At 40.6% G+C, this 20,891-nt stretch overlaps 1 protein-coding gene across 6 annotated transcripts in view; it reads left to right on the top strand.

Annotated features, from left to right (window-relative positions):
- Nucleotides 1-20,891, top strand: part of PIP5K1B (phosphatidylinositol-4-phosphate 5-kinase type 1 beta) — a 571,896-nt gene that overhangs the window by 343,620 nt on the left and 207,385 nt on the right. For all 6 annotated transcript variants that reach the window (XM_061200361.1, XM_061200362.1, XM_061200360.1 and 3 more), the window contains 2 exons: nt 10,832-10,949; nt 19,741-19,893. In XM_061200361.1, the coding sequence (XP_061056344.1) occupies nt 10,832-10,949; nt 19,741-19,893 (271 nt within the window). The remainder of the gene's footprint in view (nt 1-10,831; nt 10,950-19,740; nt 19,894-20,891) is intronic.

Below are 20,891 nucleotides of genomic sequence, written 5' to 3'. Positions count from 1 at the left end.
ATGGTAGGGATGGTTGCACAACAATACGAATGGACATAATGCCACATAACTATGCATTTTAAAATGGTTAAGATGGTAAACTTTATATTATACTTGCTTTACCAAAATAAATAAATAAATAAATAATTTAAAAGTCTAATACTAGCTTAACATAGGAAGAGAACTACTCGTTATTAAATTGGAAATGTCGCTACTACAGACAGGACTTTTCAAAAAAATAAAAATAAAGATATTTAATTTGGGGGCTTGGGGGCAATTATATTTTCTTTGGGGCTATAAGGATTGACTTGTCATTTATTTTAAAATAACTGTTTCTCTCCAAAATAAGACAATTTTATTATCAATTATTATTTGGCTTGAGTGAGAATGGTTGGACTGACACTTTTCCTCTCAGTGTTCTCATTGCCTTATTTTTTTAAAAAACCTTCAGGGAAATGGTACTTACATTTATTTTTATGTCCAGGTGTCAACTGCCTAGAAATAAAACCTTTAGGTGAGGGTGTCCATGTAGTCACAACAGAGCCCATAGATAAAAGAAAGTCGGCCATGAACCCAGACAGCTTCATTTTGCTTTAAATGCTCTGGGCTGAAGAACAAAGTTGGTCTATGCAAGTTTTAAAGTGCGCTTCTCTAGGTTTCCCTAGCAGCCACAAGAACTAGTTTCCATGCAGAAAATGGACAACCCCAAGGCCTAAGATATAATCCTGTCTGCCCATGACACTGCTCTTCTTTCTATAGCTGGAAAATGTCCGTTGTGTTTGTTTTTAACAATCTATCATTCCAAAAAAGTAGGTATTAACCATTATTTCTCTTTAAAGTCAGGAGGTTATGAGTTTATCTTAATCTTTTGGTATGTTCTGTTAGGCTCAAATTCCTGTAAATTAAGCTCAAATTCCTGTAAATGTGTTTCCAGAATATTCTAATTCTCATGGTCTTCTAGGGCCTCTACCCAAATATTCCAGCCTTATTTTTTTCTTCCACTGCAAAGAACAAGAGGAGCGGAGGCCTTTTGTAAGAGGCTGGCTGGCGGTGAGTTCAGGACGCTGGAGCAGTTACAGCTCAAGATGGGTGTACAAAGAAGGGCAGGGTGCTCCATCCTGGCTGATCTTTTCTGCTCATAGTGTCCAATCAACAGAGCCAACCATGGATGGGAACCGCGGGAAGACATGGCCCAAGCATACGGTCCCCAGGCCGGCAGCATCAGCATCATCTGGAACTTGTTAGAAATGCAGATTCTTGGGCTCCCCCCCAGATCAACAAAATCAGAAACTCTGGGTCTGGGACCCAGGAATCTGTTTTAACAATTGCTCCAGGTGATTCTAAGCACATAAAAGTTTGAGAACCACCGAGCTAGCACATTGCTTCCCATTTTAGAGTGACAGTTGTTCTAGTTGATACCAAGTTTTGTTCTTGGAGCTCATAAAACCCTAAATGATTTTTAAATTAATATCTTAAATATCAAAATTACATCTGTTTAGCAACTGAATTATACACGACACTGTATGAGATACGTACAACAAGGAGCACATAACTGAGGTCTTCATAGGCACTTTTAGGCCCTTTGAGTGCCTTGATTCCTTTTGTTCACTGATAATTTATCATAAGCATACTGCATCGTTATGATTAAGACAAGAATGAGATTTTTTTTCACCTTTTTATTCAGGAGTAAGAAACCAAAGTTGTACCTGGCTGGATTCTGTATCTTTGACCTTAACTCTATATTCCAGGATAGCAACAGCAGCCGCTGAATGGCACACATGTCACTGGTGAGGGGAACACCCAGCTAACTGACCCTTATTTAGAGGAGTCCATTGTCACATTTAAAATATATCATTTAAAGCATATATAGCTTTTAAATGTCAATATGACATTAAATGTTTGATTCAGGCAAAAATTTCTTTCAGCAGATACTGTATTGTTTGTTTAAAGAACATCTGTGCTCCAGATGCATTTATATGAAACAGAAGAAACTTACATGGGATCTTGTCTCAGTTTCCTCATATGGGCTCAGTTTCTTCATTGGTTTAACAAAGGGATTGGACCCAGTATTTCTCAGTGGAGGTGCTATTGGCTTTTTTTGGATGAGATAATTCTTTGTGCAAGACTGCACATTTGTCAACCCCAGGCCATGCCAGTAATATCTCCTTGTTACTGTAGCAATCAAAATGCCCCCCAAAGTGATGGATAAGTTCAGTATCTTGATCATGGTGGTGGTTTCACTGGTATATGCATATGTGAAGATTAATAAACTTTATACTCTATTGTATGTCATTTATAACTCAGTAAAGGGGCCAAATAATGCTCCTTCCCTACCTGCCCATATGCCTGTGGATGAGTAGAGAAAGGTGGGCAGGACTGGCCCTTGTTGAAGCAGCTGAAACATTCTGAAGTCTCTGGTGGCTCTAAAATTCAATACATTTATCTGGGTCATAGAACTAATTGATTAGGGTGCCTTGAGATGTTTTAATTTACCACTGCTAGGAAGCTGCTGGTTCTGTTTCCCTTAGCAACAAAGTGCATTGTGTTATTTTTTATTTCTTTATTTTAAAGTGGCTCAAAGTTATTTTCAGATATTATGTATTTGCACTACAGATTATTTCATTTTGTAGATGGAGAAAGCTCTGGACCTGTTTAAGATTTGAAGGATGATATAATACCCTTTTCAACTATCTGGTTCCATGATCTTCCAAGATCACAAAGTAGATGAGTAAGAGAACCATGATCATATCTTAATCTTTTGACCCCAAATTCTGTGCCATGATCAGAAACTCAGGGTTGCAGATAAATGTTCCTGTGTAAATGGAATTAGGAAGAAAGAGGATGTTTTATAATGTTTCTACCATGTAAACCTGAACCTGAACTGGCAACAGGAGGCAAAGTTTATGTGCCAACTACGGACCAAGCATAGTTTTATTAATAATATTTATATAATATACATTATTCAATTATTGTTATTACTTTCATCTTTACCATAAGAAAAGCCATTTTATGTATGAAGTAACTAAGGCCCTGAGATGTTAAGTGGCTTAACCCAAAGTGATAAACCAATAAATGGTAAAGCCAGGATTTGAACTCCGGGGTGGCTGGCTCCAAAGTTTTGTTTCTCCCGACACTATGGTGATAAGGCACAGGAACAGTATTTCTGCATTTTTGAATCAAAACAAAATCTAGAATTATGAAACTAAATCTACCTGTCTGGCCCCTTGACAATCAGCTTGAATCCATCCCTCCGCTCCCCTGCAGGAGACACCATCACTGCCTTCTCTGGAAAGCTGGCAATAAAAGTTTATATATCTTTCCATATTCAAGAACAATTATCTAACCAAAGAATTTGTAAAGCTCTCCTGAATTTTCATCTCCTCACTTATGAAATGGAGTTTAGCTTGATGTGAGGACCATTGCAAAGCACAGACTGCCCTTAGATTGATGGATGCTCTTTGGGATTTATTTGAATCTCCAGGGAATACCCTCAAAGAGAGGAGAGAATTCCACACAACTACTGTAAGGGCGAAACATTATTCTAAGTGACAAGCAAACATGTATGTCAGAGGTGCATATAAGTGTTGCCAGATATCAGTGCTAGACGTTATGGTTTTGACAGACTAGCCAACCACCTGCATTTCAAGTTTCACTGTCATAAACTCATCCAAGAATCTGTCTGTACCAGGGGTCAGCACACTACAGCTCAAGAGAAAAAGCTGGCCCCCTGCCTCTTTTTTTAAATAAAGTTTACTTGTAACACAGCCTCATCCAGTGGTAACACAGCCTCGCGCATTCACTTACATATCGTCTATGGCTCCTTTTGCACTACGACAGTACAGTTGAGTAGTTGCAACAAGACTCTAAAAAGATTGCCAACCCCTGATCTATACAGACATTCCATACCAGGTTTTATGTAGATGTGGATAGAACACAAAGCTGCCAGAATATTTTTCTCAGGATTAAATGAGAGGTGTGACTGTCACTGGACAAGCCAAGAACACAAGGTCCCTTCCAGTCAAAACTTTTAAAATATTTGTTCAACATTTATGTAGCAGGGATGGGGAAAAATTATTTTCTGTCAATAAAAATTATATGCCTCTTCCTTTAACTCAAAAATGAAAGATTTATTGCATGCACTGAATATTACATAACATTTTAACTTATTTGAAATTGCCTTGAAAACATAATTTCCCAGTGTGGTAATAACTACTTGAGAAGTTTAACATTTAGATGATGAACAACGATATCACATGTTCCCAGTAAATGACACCCCAGAATGCATTCTTTGGTTTTGGAATTTAAGCTGTCTTCAGCTACTGACTTTTAAAGACTGGCTGTCAGCTGGTTCTCCTCAAAAGATGATGCAGCCTCGTGTTTCACAAGGCGGCTCAGGGGTACCCATCACAGACATGCTTAGCAGAAGGAGGTTGGCACCAGCAGGGGGGTATGTCTATTATTTTCTCATGTTTGTTTTGTTTTTCCATTCAAGAGCACTGTCTAATCTGGCAAGAGAGAGGACCAATTTCTGTTTCACAGGTTAAATAGTCATATGTGAAAACTGAGCGCTCTCTACCTTTCCTGAGTTGGCAGAGGCAATTAATAATGCTTAAAGTTGCTTCATACCCTGACTTACAAAGGTCTACTCTGAAGACTGGCTGCCACCACTAGTTTGTTACTGAACTGTAGTGTCACTTGTCCAATTGTATTGCACTTAAGTTTTCTTTGTCTCAGTGTCACCATCTGTACATTAGGACAAAGGACCCTTCACTTATCCTGCCTCATGGGAGGTGTGGTCATGTTTGCTGTGATGGTTAAATTTATGTGTCAACTTGACTGGCTAAGAGATACCCAGTTAGCTGATAAGACATTATTTCTGGGTGTGTCTGTGAGGATGTTTCTAGAAGAAATTAGCATTTGAATCAATAGACTGAGTAAAGAAAATCACCTCACCAGTTTGGGTGGGCATCATCCAATTTGTTGAGGGCCTGAATAGGACAAAGAGGTAGGAAAAGGGCTAATTCACTCCCTGCTTGAGCTGGGACATCCATCTTCTCTTGCCCTGGGATGTCAGCATTCCTGGTTCTTGGGTCTTCAGACTTGGACCAGGCCTTATACCATTGGCTATCCTGGTTCTCAGACATTCGGGTTTGGACTGGAATTACACCACCAGCTCTCCTGGACCCCCAGCTTGCATATGGCAGATCGTGGGACTTTTCAGCCTCCATAATCGCATGAGCCAATCCCTCATGATAAATCTGTCACCTAGGAGTTGCTGACCCACTTGTTTTGCCAGGAGGCCGCAAACCCACTAACTGTCGGTTTCAGTTTGAAATCAAGGAAGCTCACCATATATAAAATGCTGCCTCTAAAACCTCAAAACTCTGGGCCTCAGCTCCAAAACTGGACCCCTTAAGGGTCCTGGAGATGCTTAATCAGTTTCACCCCGTTGCTTAGCACCAAATCTCTCCACCCAGTGCTGCCAAAAATAGCGCTTGGTTATCAGGCTCTAAAATCACATACACAAAGCTGGGTGTTCACGGTACATACAGATGAGAACCCCAGCGTGGCTAATCAGACTCAGCCTACCTGAGGCCCTCCTGGGGAAGTAGTTGGGGTATTTGGGCAGGTTGTACCTGAAGCCTCTAACTGCATCCTGAAAAGGAAGACTAAGCGAGGAACATTCAATTGAAGTTAAAAAGCAAAGCTGACTGCTTGTGACTTTTCCACTGCCCTGATGTGGATCTAATCTCCCCTCTTGTTTGTTCCTGACTAGCTTCAGTCAGTACTTTCCCTCCCTGGACTTTGATTTCCTTATCTGCTAAATGGGAAATTCCAGATGGTGGCTAATGCTTCCTCAAGCTTCAGCGTTGTATAATCCTAAACATTTATTGCCATTAAGAAATAACGTACTTTTGGACTTAAGACGAACACTAACTTTAAATTAAATTTAGTTAAATTAAAAATTGAACACTCCTCCGAAGAGTGAATATCAAAATGCCAGAGCTGATCCATAATCAAACTTTGCTTCTTGGTGAAATAAGGGAGAAAAGGACAAGATAGAGAAAAGTACAGTTTTTTAGTCGAAGTTTCTTCCTTCTTCGGTGGAGTTAACAAAAGCTTTTCGTTAATAATTGGATAGGACAGTACTGTGTGTTGGCTTACTTGTTTAGGTTCTTACTCGGCCAAAGAAAGTTGGCAATCCCATGTCGGCCTCCAGATTTTTATTGTTGAAATTTTACCAGCTCTTGGGATCCAAACATGTCAAACCCCTGGTGAAAACCTCACAGCTGAAATTTCCAAAGGCTCAATTTTATGCCAAGACAGGAAAGTGGAGTTTTCTTTCCCCAATCACTACATAAATGGATTGAAGAAACATAAGTCTTCAATTGTGAAGAAGTCTGCTCTCCAGCGGAGTCCGTTTTTGCTGAGCAAGTCTAGGTACTGGACAGTCTCCTGATGGCTACCACCCAGGCTCCGGCAAGGAAAGCCTGCAGGAGTCTTTGGTGGACCTCTTCCACTGGCCAGCAGACTAATGCTGATTGCGGTTGTGTTACTGCGTTGGCTTAGCCTTTCGTGCACATGCAGAGGAGCCTCTGTGCTGGGCGTCGGTGGACCAGCACCCACACTGGTACCCAGTAGGTCTGCCAGTGCCCAACCTTAGAAAATCAGGTTAGTGTCTGCTGGCTGATCCTCACTGCATCTGCTGTTTGGTGTTGCTCTTGTGACCTATACCTCCTGACAAACTCCAGCTGGAGCCAACAGCCCATTAATTTGCATTTCCTTCAGTAGAACTTCATTCATGCCGAGTTGGTATTTGTTACTCACTGGAGCAGCTTAATAAGCAGAAGGAAACCCTTCTGCTGTGTGGTACCCAGTGTGCAGAGCTTTGTTTTGGGGTTATGGCTTTTACCCCAACTTTAAAAAAAATTTTTAATGTTGTAAATGGTAATATGTAGAAGGCTTAATCCTCATGATGCTTTTAGAAGAAATACTGTGAAAAGTGTCCCTTTCATTCCTGTGCCTTTATTACCTGTCTAACTCTAGTGATCACTGTTACTTGGGGTCTGTATATCCTTCAAGGATTTTTTGGGCAGATACATGCCAAAGATATATTTTTTGCTTTTGTATGCAAATGGTGGCACGCCATACACGGTATTCTGCATCAAGCTTCTTTCAGTTAATCTGTCTCAGATCTCACCACGTCAGTACATAAGCCTCCTCGTTCTTTTTTAATAGCTGCATTGTATTCCAGTGTGTGGCTGAACCATAATTAAGTTGACTGGTTCCCTTCTGAGAGACATCTAAGTTGCTTCCAATCCTTTGTCCTTACAAACAGTGCTATAATGAATAACCAGGTACAAACATGTCATTTTGTACAAACAGTAGTTTATCTGTACTGTAAATTATAGCCATGCATCTGCTGAATCAAGAGTTATGTACATTTGTCATTTTGACAGGGCTTGTGAAAATGTCCTCCAAAGGAAAAGTATCAATTTACTTTCCCACTAATAGTGTCTCAGGGTGCCAGTCTCCCTTGAGCTATATCCAAGTTTTAAATTTTTACCCATCTGAGAGAGAAAATGATATCTCGGTGACCGTTAATTTGCATTTATTCTATTATAAATGAGGTTGAACATCTTTTCATATGCGTAAGTCACCTATACTTCCATTTCTGTGAAGTGCCTGATTATACCCTTGGCTATTTTTTTTTACATATATAACTTTTGGGTCTTTTTCTTTGCTGTATTTTGGAGCTCTTTGTATTGGGAGATTAGCTCTTTGTGATATGAGTTGCAAATATTTTCTCATTTTGTCGCTTTCTTTTTCCCTTTTTTTAAGCCAGTTAGTCACTTCATTCTCCACGTGACGTGTCCAACCCTGGGCTGTCTCCCGTCACCACACAGCCTTAATCATCCAGACGCACTGAGGGCTCCCCACTTGCCAGGTGCATGGCCTTTCACATTTCCATCCACTTTGCCATGTTATTTCTAGAGGCTCAGTACCAGGCCTCAGAGAGCACAGCTTGTAAATGGCAGAGATGGAACTGGAACCCAGGTCTCCCTGGACTACAGGGAGTTAGGAGCATCTTAACTCCCATACAGGGTGTCCAGTATGATTTAACAGAATGCAAAGTCTTAATGTTTGTCAAAGGAAAGCAGAATTCATAAGCTAAAACATACTATGAGAAAAAAAGTGGCGATGTCTTATGATCCACTATTAGGGAATGTTCCTCTCCATTCAGGCAAATGGAGAGGTTCAAGATTGTATAACCTCAGCAGTTAATTATTAATATATGTTAATTATGCTGTGAAGAAATTGCCACTTTCTATAATGCCTGTGTTAAGTATTATCCCTGCCCCCTTTTCATCATCTCCATTTATACAAATACAATTTATTGATGACCCCATACAGGCAAGCCTGTCTCACAGTTGACCCATACCATTCTCTGTATCTTAATGTGGCCCAAAGCTAGCTAGATTCAGTTTTTTTTTTTCTCATTTTTAGTGATGCGCAGTGGCTTTTAATACGAGCTGTGTCAGGGTGGATACCTAAAGAAACGAATGTTCCCTTTCTCTAACCAGAGATGTTCTCTGTGTGTGTGTGTGTGTGTGTGTGTGTGCGTGCGTGCGTGCGTGCATGCGCGCATGTGTCTGCCTGTCTCATCGCCAAGGAAACCTAACACTATCCTTTTTACACCATTGCTGAATAAACCACAGTAGTCAGGGAGATGTGAATCCAAGGAAAACTATTGTAATTAATACTTGCTTCAGGGAAAGGTGAACAACTCAAGAAGCTCAGAGTAACCAAAAATGAAAATGATAATAAAAAATACTGTATCCTCTCTAATAAAATCTTGGGCCCCCCAACTGCATGGAAATAAATCATTTAAAGAATAATTCCATGTAAGTGGAACGGGTGTTTTATTTTACTCTTGAATGTTGAAGGTGATCTGCTGTAATGGAATGAATTGCTTTGCATGAGATTGAAAGGAGAAAACAGAGTGGAACAAATTAAAAAATTGGCAACACGCTTAACCCACTGAAGATAGCCTGCTTCAGAACCCAGGGCATTGTGATTATTTTTACTTGCTTGCAACAGTGAAGAAGGATGTCAGAGGTCATTTTGAACCTCTGCTTTTACCTCTTATGTCTACATAGCGCATGTTTTCAAGTTATATTCATATAAGTTCCAAAATCATTCCTTTTGGCAATCCCATAAGAGCTGTAACTGAGTGCATGTCTCCTTATAAATCCCAAAATATGGAATGAGGAAATGTTTGAATACCATACCTGGGTGTCATACAAGCATTATGAATATTCAGCTGTACTTACGTAGGGCAACAATAGCCATTTAAGTAAGCAGGTGATATGGGGGCTCTTCCATACATGAGCTCTTCTTCCAGGCAGCCTCCGTTTCTGTGTCACGCCCCTCCTGTGTGTGCCTTGCTGCTGCCTGAGTGCAGTCCTGGCCTTTCCAGATAAGATTTATTATAAGAGGATGGCCCCTAACAACACAAGCCAACTACTTCCTCTGGAACTCACCAAAAGGAACAGTCATCTGTAACCATGCAGGGGAAAACCTGGCCACACTGGATACATTGAACAGATCAAGGATGATCTTTGACTATGGTGATTTTGACTTTATATGTTGACTTTTGAACCTAAGCTTCAGCTAAGAATCAACTTTACTGAATTAGCATTATCTTGAAAACTCATTTTTTCACTCAAGAAATACTTATCGTCTACCATGTGTTAGGTGCTGATACAAAATTCTGACTGACCTCAGCAAACTTAAATTGTAGTAGATTCCAAGTGCTTGTTGTGTGCTAAAAGCCTTTTTATTTGCACAGTTGATTTGTGTAACGTCCATGAAAATCAGCCTTCAGTGCCCCACCTAGAATGTGGTAAAAAGAGATCCTGAACCTCTACATAAAAGTATATTATTCTACTGCATTGTTCTAATTTCTTACAATGAAAGATTATGTGACTTTTCTGATGTCATGTGAAATATATGTAGTCAAAGAATAAAATGAATGGTAAACATCATAAACATCAAAATTCAGGGTAGTGGATGCCTCTGAGGAGAAGGAAGGGTATATGATCAGTAAAAAGTACAGAAGGCAATTCAACTGTATGAATAATATTCTTAAGCAGCATTTTAGGTTCATGAGTATTCACTGATTTCTTTATACCTTTTATATATCATAAATTTTGCACAAAAATTTTCAAAGGTGAACCCAGAAGAGGGAAAAAAAGATAATGTTATATATGGGAATGGAAATCAGGTTTTAAAATCCGTAAAATATCTAAGGTCTTTTTCCTGTAACTACGGATGTAAGAAAGAGTTCAGATTCAGGACCCATCTATTTCCACTGTGATGGTTCTCTGTGTTGGTGAGATATTTTCTAAGTTATTTTACTTATTCCTAGTTTAAAATGTTTATCCAACATTCAAAATTCATGGCCAAAAAAATTTTTGCCATTGCTCCAAACACTAAGCCCTGGATCTTATACCTAAAGCATTACAACCGTGGTTTCATTGGGGAAAATGGAGAGATTTTCCCAGGAAGGAGGCAGAGGGGGATGATGAATTTTCAGGCTAAAGACACACTGTGATTGGCAAGGGATGCCTGCTTGGAGTGGCCCTTGCTGCGTTAGCATCTGTTTTTACCTGATGCCCACTGGCCTTTGTGACATGAGCTTAGAGAGACCCAGTATCAAGGGATGTTTTCCTAGAGGGGAAATTGGCACAGGACTAATAGAGCTAGAATTTGAAGTCAAAACTGTCTTTGCTGATGTTCTTTCTCTCTCTCTCTCTCTTTTTTTTTCTTTTTAACATTTTAACTGCAGTGAAGGGAGCAATCTGACCCCAGCACATCACTACCCAGACTTCAGATTTAAGACATATGCTCCACTAGCATTCCGATATTTCAGAGAACTTTTTGGTATCAAGCCTGATGATTACTTGGTAAGAACCTATCGTTTTCCTTCCTTCTCCAGAAATGTGTGACGTCAACATTTTTCTCATAGCAACAGTGACAAGTGGCTTGTGTCTCTTATTTTACAAAGCTCTGGAGCATAGTAAAAGTTTCAAGTTTCATAAGGATTATAAATTTAGCTTCAGGAAATGTAGTTTGACTCTGCAGCTTTTACCTGATAGCTACAAAATCTGCTATGGTAATTGATATTTAAATAAGTGGGGTATCGGTTGCTACTTCAGATAATTATTCTAACAGATATATTATAATTAGTTATAAAGACTCCTGTGAATTTTGCTGATTGGATTCTGTATGAAAGCCTTCCTATTTTAATTGACTTATTCATACCATTCGTCTCAAACCTGCCTTGGCCCACGGCCATTTTCACCTTGACCTACAATTTGAATATGATTTTAAAGCAGCTGGATAGTTTTATTCTCAACAGCTCTTCATGCCGGCTCTTTCTAAAGGTGTTTTTGTTTGGTACCAGAACATGTATTATCCTTAGGCCTGCCTCTTCTCCCTGTCTGCCTCCTTGCACACAGTGGGTACAAACACAGCCGCCTTATTGTGAGAATGTCTGATGTGACCTCAGAGTTCTACCTTATTCCTGTTCAAGAAGCCAGTAGCTTTCTTTCTGTTTCAAGAGAAAAAATGGTTTATCTCATAATTTGATCACTGTTAACACCCTGGGGCTCTTGAAAATTGGTTTTCAAGAAGCTTTAGGAAGGATACCATCAAATAGTTATTGTTCATTCCATTCTGAACGATCTTAATAAGACTTGAGCCAGATCCTAGAATAATCCTTTGCAGAGGAAGTACAGCAACATGTGTTACTTGTTAACAGAGAGTATTTAAACTGTATCTTATAATTTGGGTAGGTATAAATGGTTAAATTCAGAGCTGATTCTGTTCTGCGCTGATGAAAACCCACGAATTTAGCTGGGCCCTAAGAAAATAACATGACTTCTGCCTGATGAATGAGAGAATACTGGTTCCTCAAGGCACATTAATAAGTCTTCACAGAGCGTGAGAACTGAGTAGAAAGTCCTTGGGTACCCTGCTGCCCTTAAATGTACACTCATACAGCTCAACATCAAAAATAAATAAATAAACAACCCAATTAAAAAATGGGCAGAGGATCTGAATAGACATTTTTCCAAAAAAGACATACAGATGGCCAACAGGCACATGAAAAGATGCTCAGTATCACTAATCATCAGAGAGATGCAAATCAAAACCGCAATGAGCTATCACCTCACACCTGTCAGAATGGCTATGTTGCTCTCTGCCTCACCACACCTCTTTGATGGAGAGACTCTACCCAGCATTACCAACCCTGCCCTCCCAACCACTCAAGTACAACACAAACACACACATTTGCAGGATTGGGAGGTGGGGTGTACCTTAGAGAAGATCCTTTAGTTTCTGGCCATTCTGTAATTACTGAGGGTCACTGTCATTCACGAAACATGTTTGGAGAACCCAGTGGGGTCTTGATTTTATGTTATTGAAAGCAAGATTGATACCTCATCTTCTGCCATATGTTACCAGTTAATGGATTCTCTTCTGACTTACCTTGAGCTTCTGCCGGCCAAGGAGACGCCACTAGACTTGCATTTCATAACACAGATTCAATCAGTGTGATGAGATGGCTGTCTACCCTGAGTAGGTCTTCCTTTAGTGTTCCTATGGCCACTGACCTGCAGGCTGGGAAGCCCATTCTCTTACTCAGTCTTTCTCACAAGATTTCTCTCCTTGGGGAAGGCATTTTTCTGAGCAACAACTCACACAGCTTATACAGTTTCCTAATGAGCCTTTAAGCTGGAAAAGTTACCTTCATAATGAGGTCAGAGTATTTACAAAGGAGCGGGGGAGACCAAGCTGATGGCTTCTCAAAGCAAAAGTCCTCCTTCGTGTACCTGGCAAGAGGTAGTTAATTGATCACTGGGTACTTTGAATACCGACTGTAACTAATATACTTTGCTAATAATTATGGAGAGATTCAAAAAATTATAAGTCATGACACACAGAGAACTTAGAATCCAATTGGAATGATGACTTATGTGGGAAAACAACTAATTCTACCAGGCAGTAAATAAAAAGACGGAAGCAAAACAATAAATACTCCAGGATTTCAAAGGAGGGAGAGGTCTCTCTCTGTTGGATTGATGATTAGGGGGGCTTCTTATGGGCATGGCGTAGTTTAACTGTGACTTAAAAATTGCAAGGGATTTGAGTAGGTGGGAAAAAGGGAAAGATGTTGGGACAGGGTATAAGGGTGGGGAGCAGTGTTAGCACTGTCAGACCAGAGATGCAAGTGCATTAAATATTTCGAAGGACTTTGAGTGGTCCAGTATAGCAGGCGGGGAAGGTTGTGATCAGGAAAATTAGAAAGACAGGGCTAGATAATTTAAATAACCAGTTGTGTGTTTTGTGGTTTCTTTGTTTTTGTTTTTGTTTTTTTTAATTATAAGAAATTGGTGAAATGTCAAGACTGACTAGATATTTGATTATGTTGAAGTTTTTGGGGTTTTATTGGTGGGATGATGGTATTGTGGTTCTGTTTTAAAAGAGGAATCCTTGTCTTTTAGAGACACATACTGAAATATCTGTGGGAGAAATGATTTGATGTCTGCGATTTGCTTCAAAAGAATCTGAGGGAAGCAGCCAGGGCAATGGTTGAGGGTGTAAAGGAAACAGGGTTGACCATGAGTTGATAGCTGTTGAAGCCAGAAGATAGACACGTGTGTCAATTCACACATAATATTAATTAGTTCTCTTTACTTTCGTGTATGTTTGAAATTTTCCATAATGAAAAGTTAGGGGGGAAAAAAAGATGGGATCAGACAGATAAGTGTGCTTTTGTTCGATTGCGTTTTCCACCTCCCTTATTAATTGTACACACAGTTCAATAACCGGACGCATCTCCGGGACCTGCAAGAAACAGAACAAGGGCAGTGGGCCTCTAGCTAAACATGGCCGCCTGGTCCCCAATGTCTGGGGCCACCCACAGCCCAGGACCAAGGCAGCTCACCTTACTGGTCTTGGAGCTTCTGGAAGCTCACTCTAAACTACTACATCTGAGGAGCCCACCCAGTCATCTGGAGTGTGGTAGATGAGGAAGGGGTCTTTTGCCGGACACAACATGCTACAGAGAGTCAGGTGGAAACTCAGAGACTTTTTAACCCAACTCTTCATTGTAGATGAGGAATCTGAAGCTGGTGAAGGGAGGTGCCCAAGGTTACCCACGTTGGGGAGTGGAGGCAGAGCCCAGGCCCAAACAGTGGTCTCATCTCCTTCCCTGGTGCTCTTTCCCTCCACCAGTTGGCCTCATGCTTCCCAACCACTAAGTCTCAGACCTCTTACTAGATGTGGTCTCAAGGTGACCACTCCCTAGCCATCAAACTATGAACTGTGGTTATCCATTCTGAAGAATACAGCCAAAGAGGTAAAAGACCCCTAACAAAGCACATTTTCAAAGAGTTAAGCCCAAAAAAGCACAGAAAAATGAAATAAAACGTCCCCCGAAAAACTGTGAGAAGAAAAAAAAAAGGATACGGTGCAGATCACAAATGCATGCTGGCATCTATCAAACTGGGGTTATCTAAACCCAAATTTTTGAAGATATACTGATCTACATGGGAGAGGAAAGGAGAGGGTAACTTTATGAAGGGATTGGTAACTATTGGTAGATTTGATATTGGATCTCTGCGATATGTTTGTATTTCTACTTAGTCTTATGCTGTTGCATCTGGATTTCAGGCTGAATTACTCTGATTACATTCTCAGTACCATTAAAACTCACCATGTGCATGCTAAGTACAAGTTCATGTTGAAACGTGCATAATTTGGATGTAAGACAGTGTGGTGAAGGTATGTCCACGTGCACCGCACAGCAATGCAAATGCTCCTTATTCCTTATTTGTTCCTAAATAAATGCCTCCCAGGGGAAGGCCAAGGGGCCCCAGAGCATTTTTTTCCCATTTCTGCTTGGGCAACAGGCCTTTGGTTCATTTCCTTCTTTACCAGGTGCCTGGGTATTCCCATATCCAGGGTGATTTATATGATATTTTTCAGGCTCACCAACACCCATAAGAAAGAGAGCGGGGTGAATATTTGACACTGTCGAGGGTAAGAAATGGCAGGAAAAATGATCTCCACCTCACTGTGCGAGTTTACAACGTTAATTTGCCTTGGCAGGGCCCAGCTGGGTTGTACTTTGCATTCTTTCCAGTGGGTACATAGGGAGGCCCTGCAGGAAATAGAAGGCAGGGAAGGAACACATTGGAACAGCTTGCGCAGATGAGAGAGCTGGGAAGGTGCATCAACCCAGGCGTGCACACAGGGGCTTGTTGATCATGGCTAATTAAAATGTTCCCATAGCTCCTCTGTATTTGCTCTGAAAAGGCAACATTTCAGAGAAGATTGCTTAGCAGAGAACATGGTAACCAAGTTGCAGGGTGGAAAACCATAGAATTAGAGGTGATAATGGTAATAGTCCCAGGTGTTCAGCGTCATAATGCTAGTTTATTGCAGACTGATGCTGTGCTAGGAGTGACCCCAAAATGGTTATTAAAATAGGTCAAAACAACTGATTTCTCCATTCTTATTCATTTATAAATTACATAATAAAGGACTATTTGGCAATTAAGTAACCAATGAAATAGGTCCAGATTGTGTTACTGCTTGTAGAAGAATTTGAGACTTTAATTGGAAGCAGATGTTCACGTCTGAATCCAGTTTTCCCTAGACAGCTCTTCCTGGATCACCCCCTAATTTCTCTATTTGAAGCCCCTAATTTCTGCATTCTTTGCTGTTTTTGTACTTTCACAACATTTACTCCTATCCATAAGAAGGTTCTGTGCCAGAAATTCAAACCCCATGGAACAAAAAATCAGAATCCTAAAGAGAGTCTGGGGTCTGCCTTCACTTTTTATGAGAATGGGATCCACACCTTTATTTTCCAGGGTCTCAAATTCATGATTATACAGAAGACCCAGCTTTTTTCTTTCTTTTTTTAAAATTAATTTATTTTCTAATTGAATTATAGTTAATTCACAATGTCATGTTAGTTTCAAGTGTACAGCAAAGTGATTCAGTTATATGTGTGCGTGTGTGTGTGTGTGTGTATTTGTTATACACAAACACATTCTTTTTCAGATTCTTTTCCATTGTAGGTATTACAAGATATTGAGTAGAGTTCCCTGTGCTATACAGTAGGTTCTTGTTGTTTATCAATTTTACGTATAGTAGTGTGTATATGTTAATCCCAAACCCCTAACTTATCTTGTCACCCCCGACCCATCTCTTTTCTTGCTTCACCAAGAATATCTTAGTGTACCTTTGGGTAGCCCTGTTGTCGTGGGACTTAGGCTGAAACCCTCAGTACATCCTAGGGCACTGCTGGCTCTCCAGCTGTGTGTATGATCATGTAATGAAAAATGGTAATAGCAATGACTAAGTGGTCACTCTGCCAGGGGTTTCAAAAGCATTGGTTTTTAAAACTTTGAGGTGCTGTTAGGTAGATATTACCATCTTTATTTTAGAGGTGAGGTTCCTAAGACTCCAAGATGCTAAGTTCCTCACTCAGGGTCACAGAACTGGCTACTGACAGAGTCATGATTTTAGAAACATCAGTCGATTCCAAGTCCCGGGCCTTTCCTTCCACGTGGACTCTGCACACAGCAGAGAAGGTGCCTCTGCTTCTTCTTGGCTTTTATGGCATCCTGTGTGCAGTATGATGACTATTTTTGTTTTCCTCTCTTATCCTCAACTCATTCATAAGGGCTTAGGCTGCATTGCTGCTTAGCAAGAGAGCTTCAGGAAGCAAGGCTAGAGGAAAAAGAAGGAGGTAGCAGATGGAAGTTGCCAGTGTCACTTAGGAAGGCAGCAAACTCTTGCTTCTTTCTTTTCCTGGTGAATTTTGTTTCCCTTACCCACGGTGCTGCCAAAGCAGGATAATTTAAAAGGTAACATCTAGAAACTTCCTTTTAATCATTCTTCTCCCAGTTTCTCTGTTTCTTCTCCTCCCTCCTTCCTTTTGTTCCTCACTTCCTCTCAGATTTTTCTGTGATGAGGACTTAAATATTCACAAGCCCAGATAAAATGCTTTGGAGGATGTTCAGCCCTGGTGTTTTCAGATGCCTCCATCCTCAAAGTACAGTTCCTTACATCCCTGCTTTTGCTTCTCACCGGGGCTCGTCTGATCTCACACCGTAGCTTCCTTACCTTTTTCCCTGCCCCTAATGTTTCTCTAGTCAATAATGGGAATTTATTAGCTAATAAACACTAAGCTCATTAACCCAAAATTGACTGTTCTGCTGGTTTTGGGCACTTCTTGGTGAGACTTACAGCCCTTCAGTTGTTGGTAAATTTCAGTCATTTATTTGACAGAAATTTATTGAGTTCCTTCTGTGTACAAGGCACAGGTCCTGAACTGTATCAGAGTATAAGATAGTCATAGTTTCTGCCCTCATAGAGTTTTACAATCTCATGGGAACTTGGAATAACTAAATAGGCAATTAAGGTATTTTGTGGTAACTTGTGTGATGAGAACGTTCAGTGCCAGGAAGCAGTTGATCTGGATTCACAGAACCAGGGAGAGTTTTCCAGGGCAAGCGCTGTCCAGCAGACACTGAAGGCCAAAGTCACTGTAACAACCTCCTCACTGTGTCTTCCTTTTGTCCACCTACTGTGGGCTCTCAGCACAGCAGATGGAATGGTCCTCTGCTCCAGATGCTGCAATGGCTTTCAGCTCCCCTAGAGAAAGGGCCAAAGTCCATACCATGGCCTATGGCTCCCTGTGTGTCGGGTCCACCCAACCCTTCTGGCTTCTTCCCTTTCAGCTCTCCTCCCTGCTCCCTCTGCTTCAGCCATGGCCTCCTTGCTGTGCCTTGAACTCTCCAGGTCTCAAGACCTTAGCATTTGCCCTTCCCTCTGCCTGGAATACCCTTTCCCCAAATACCCCCAGGCCTCTCCTCAAATGCCACCTTCCAGATAATGCTTTTAGTGACCACCCCGTCCTCATCATTGCTGGTACTCCCTGCCCCCCTTTCCATGCTTCCTTTTTCTCAACAGCACTTGGCACATTCTGATGTATAAGTTATTTACTTGTTTGTTGACTGTTTTCTCCTACTAAAATATAAGCTTCCTGAGTGCCTGGGACAGTACAGACAGATGCTCAGTAGATACTTTTTAAATGTTGAATGAACACATGAATGATGCATTTCTGGCATGCAACTAGAATCATATGTGAAATTAACCAAATCATCCTGAGGGTTTTCATGAAGAATCAGCAAGCCGAGTATATGTTAAAACTGGTATGTCAAGTATATAAGTGCATACTCATTCTACCAAAAATACTCTGTTATAATATAATGCTAGTCTAGTTTCTATTCTCAAGAAAATAAGGGGTTTTTTTAGAATAAGTTTTATTCAGTGGTAGTCAACCAGGTAAAGGTAGCATGGAGGTTGCTTCCGATAGAGGAAAATGCAAAAGCCAAGAGTGTGTGGCACACTTAAGAAAATGAGAGATAGTTCTCTGTGTTTACAGGTAGCGTTTGAGGAGGGAAGTGATGAGAGAGAAGGCTGGAGAGCAGGACTCCATCATTCATGAACTCAAATGCTCTCTTAAGAAACTTGGGTATTCTCTTCTTTGTAAACAGTGGAACCCATTGAAAGGTGTGAAGGCGTGGAAGGCTATGCAATTTAGAAAGATCTCTGGTCTCCTGGTGGAGAATGCACAGGGGGGTCAAGAATGGATAGTTCAGAACAGGTGGAGCTTGCCATAGTAATCAAGGCATGAAACGATGAAACCACTGAACTTCGGGTATTGGAAAAAGAGATGCCATGAAGGGGGCAGATATTATCAATAGTCTGGATATGGAAGGTGAAGAAATGTGAGGCATCAAAGAGGATGCCCAAGTTTCTGGTTTGGGGAGCAAAATGAATGATGCTTCCATTATCTAAGATAGAGGAAAAGGGGAGAAGAAGGAGGGTGGGAGAGGAGGCAGATGATCTAGAGTCACCATGTATAGTTGTACAGGGTGTGCACTGCCCAAGAACACCTGGCTAAGGTGAAGGAATGAAGACTGGAATCCATTCCTTCATCTGTTCACCAACCTGTATCTGGTCCAGAGCTGCATCTGCCAGGAAAAAGAGTTCCCTCTTTCTAATTACTACAAAGTCACCACAAGGGCTAACCACAGGCCTGAGATGAACTTGCTTTTGAACTTGTTACATGTGCAGTGTTTCTGGTATAACCAAAGTTAGGCATACAGGTCTGGATCCCTAGAGAGAGATCTGAGCTGGAGATTCAGAGTTTAGAGTCATTTCCTTGTTGAAACCATGAGTGGATGACCTCCCTTGGGAGAGTAAATAGTGAGAAGAGAATAGGTGTTGGTGCCAAGTGACAAATACACAGTGTGGATCACACCTTCTGTTGTTATTCTATGGGCACTTGTTGGAAACAAAGCACCTTGGTCAATACCACTGTTGGAGTTGTCTCATTGGACAAATATGGTGATTGTGATTCTGTCATACTGGGGGTGGAGGAGGGCATGTTATTTCCCATCGTAGAATTATTAAGGTAAATGGATCAAGTAAATGTTTAGAAATCTCAAAAGAGCCTTCTTAGCATACCTGGAGTCTCCTTTTAAAGCTCTTGGAGAGCGCTTCCTATTTTAACATGGCCAAAATATGTAACGCTATGATTTTTCTTCCTTGTATGCATCATACACATTAAATGTATTTTTACTATTTATTTATTTGCTCTTGTAGTATTCCATATGCAGTGAACCTCTAATAGAGCTGTCTAACCCTGGAGCCAGTGGATCCTTGTTTTTTGTGACCAGTGATGATGAATTTATCATCAAAACAGTTCAGCATAAAGAAGCAGAGTTCCTTCAGAAGCTCCTGCCAGGCTATTACATGGTAAGTAACTACACATAATTAAAGCTTCAACTTAAGGTTTAATTACTTTCCTCCACAGTTTTCTTTTATACGTTTTATTCAGTGGCTCTTTGGCATGTTTCCTTCTCTTTGGTGAGCTTTATTTTGCATTTAGAGTATACTATGACGTTCGTTGAATAGATTTTTAAAAGTAAGTAGAACTGAGTCGTAGAGCATAGCTGTTGACTGACTCAGTCCTGGGCTTACATCCCACTCAGTCATCAGCTAACTATGTGAATAAGGTAAGCTCTGAGCCTCAGTCTCCTCAATCTTTGAAGGCTGGGAAACACCTATCTTCCATGGTTGTTGTAATAAAGAAAGGATCTAGGTTGTAAGATAAAGGAAGCAATGCATTGCAGAGCTCTTTGCCGCAGTACATAGTACTTATATGAGTAGTTAACATTCATTGAGGGCTAAGCTCTGTGTTAAAACACAGCTGTAAGTGCTTTGCATGCAGTAACTCATTTAATCCTCACAGCATCTTGGATACTTCAGTCATTGCCATTTTATAGATGAAGCAGTTGAGACAAAGATAAATGGAATCACTTGCCAAGGGTTATTTAGCTAGTGGGCTGTAGAAGTGGGGCTTGAATACAAGCAGTAGGGTTCCAGAGGCTGCATCTTTAACCCCTGCACCATGTACTGGCATACATTCTGTATTAGCTATTCTTAGCCATTACACTTCAGAATTTAGGATTTCATCGGTTAAATATAACGTGAAAATCGCCTTCCATGTAATGTTTTAGAGACAAAGAAACAATAACCTAGCCCAGGTGGATTTGCTAGACATTTAGACCAGATTTTTAAGAAATAAACACTTTTCCTCAGTAGTTTTGTCATTTTCATACCTCTGGTTTCTTTGTACTTTCATAGCAGTTATTAATTTTTTGTGATTGGAATGGCTACAGGAAGAAGTTTGGATTTCAGAAGCCCCAGTTCTGCCATTCATTTGCTATGAGAGGTGATAACTGTCATCTTTG

This window comes from Eubalaena glacialis, chromosome 9 (assembly GCF_028564815.1).
Source record: "Eubalaena glacialis isolate mEubGla1 chromosome 9, mEubGla1.1.hap2.+ XY, whole genome shotgun sequence".
Lineage (NCBI taxonomy): Eukaryota > Metazoa > Chordata > Mammalia > Artiodactyla > Balaenidae > Eubalaena > Eubalaena glacialis.
The sequence above is the reverse complement of the archived record's forward strand: the minus strand, read 5'-3'. Positions and strand labels throughout refer to the sequence as shown.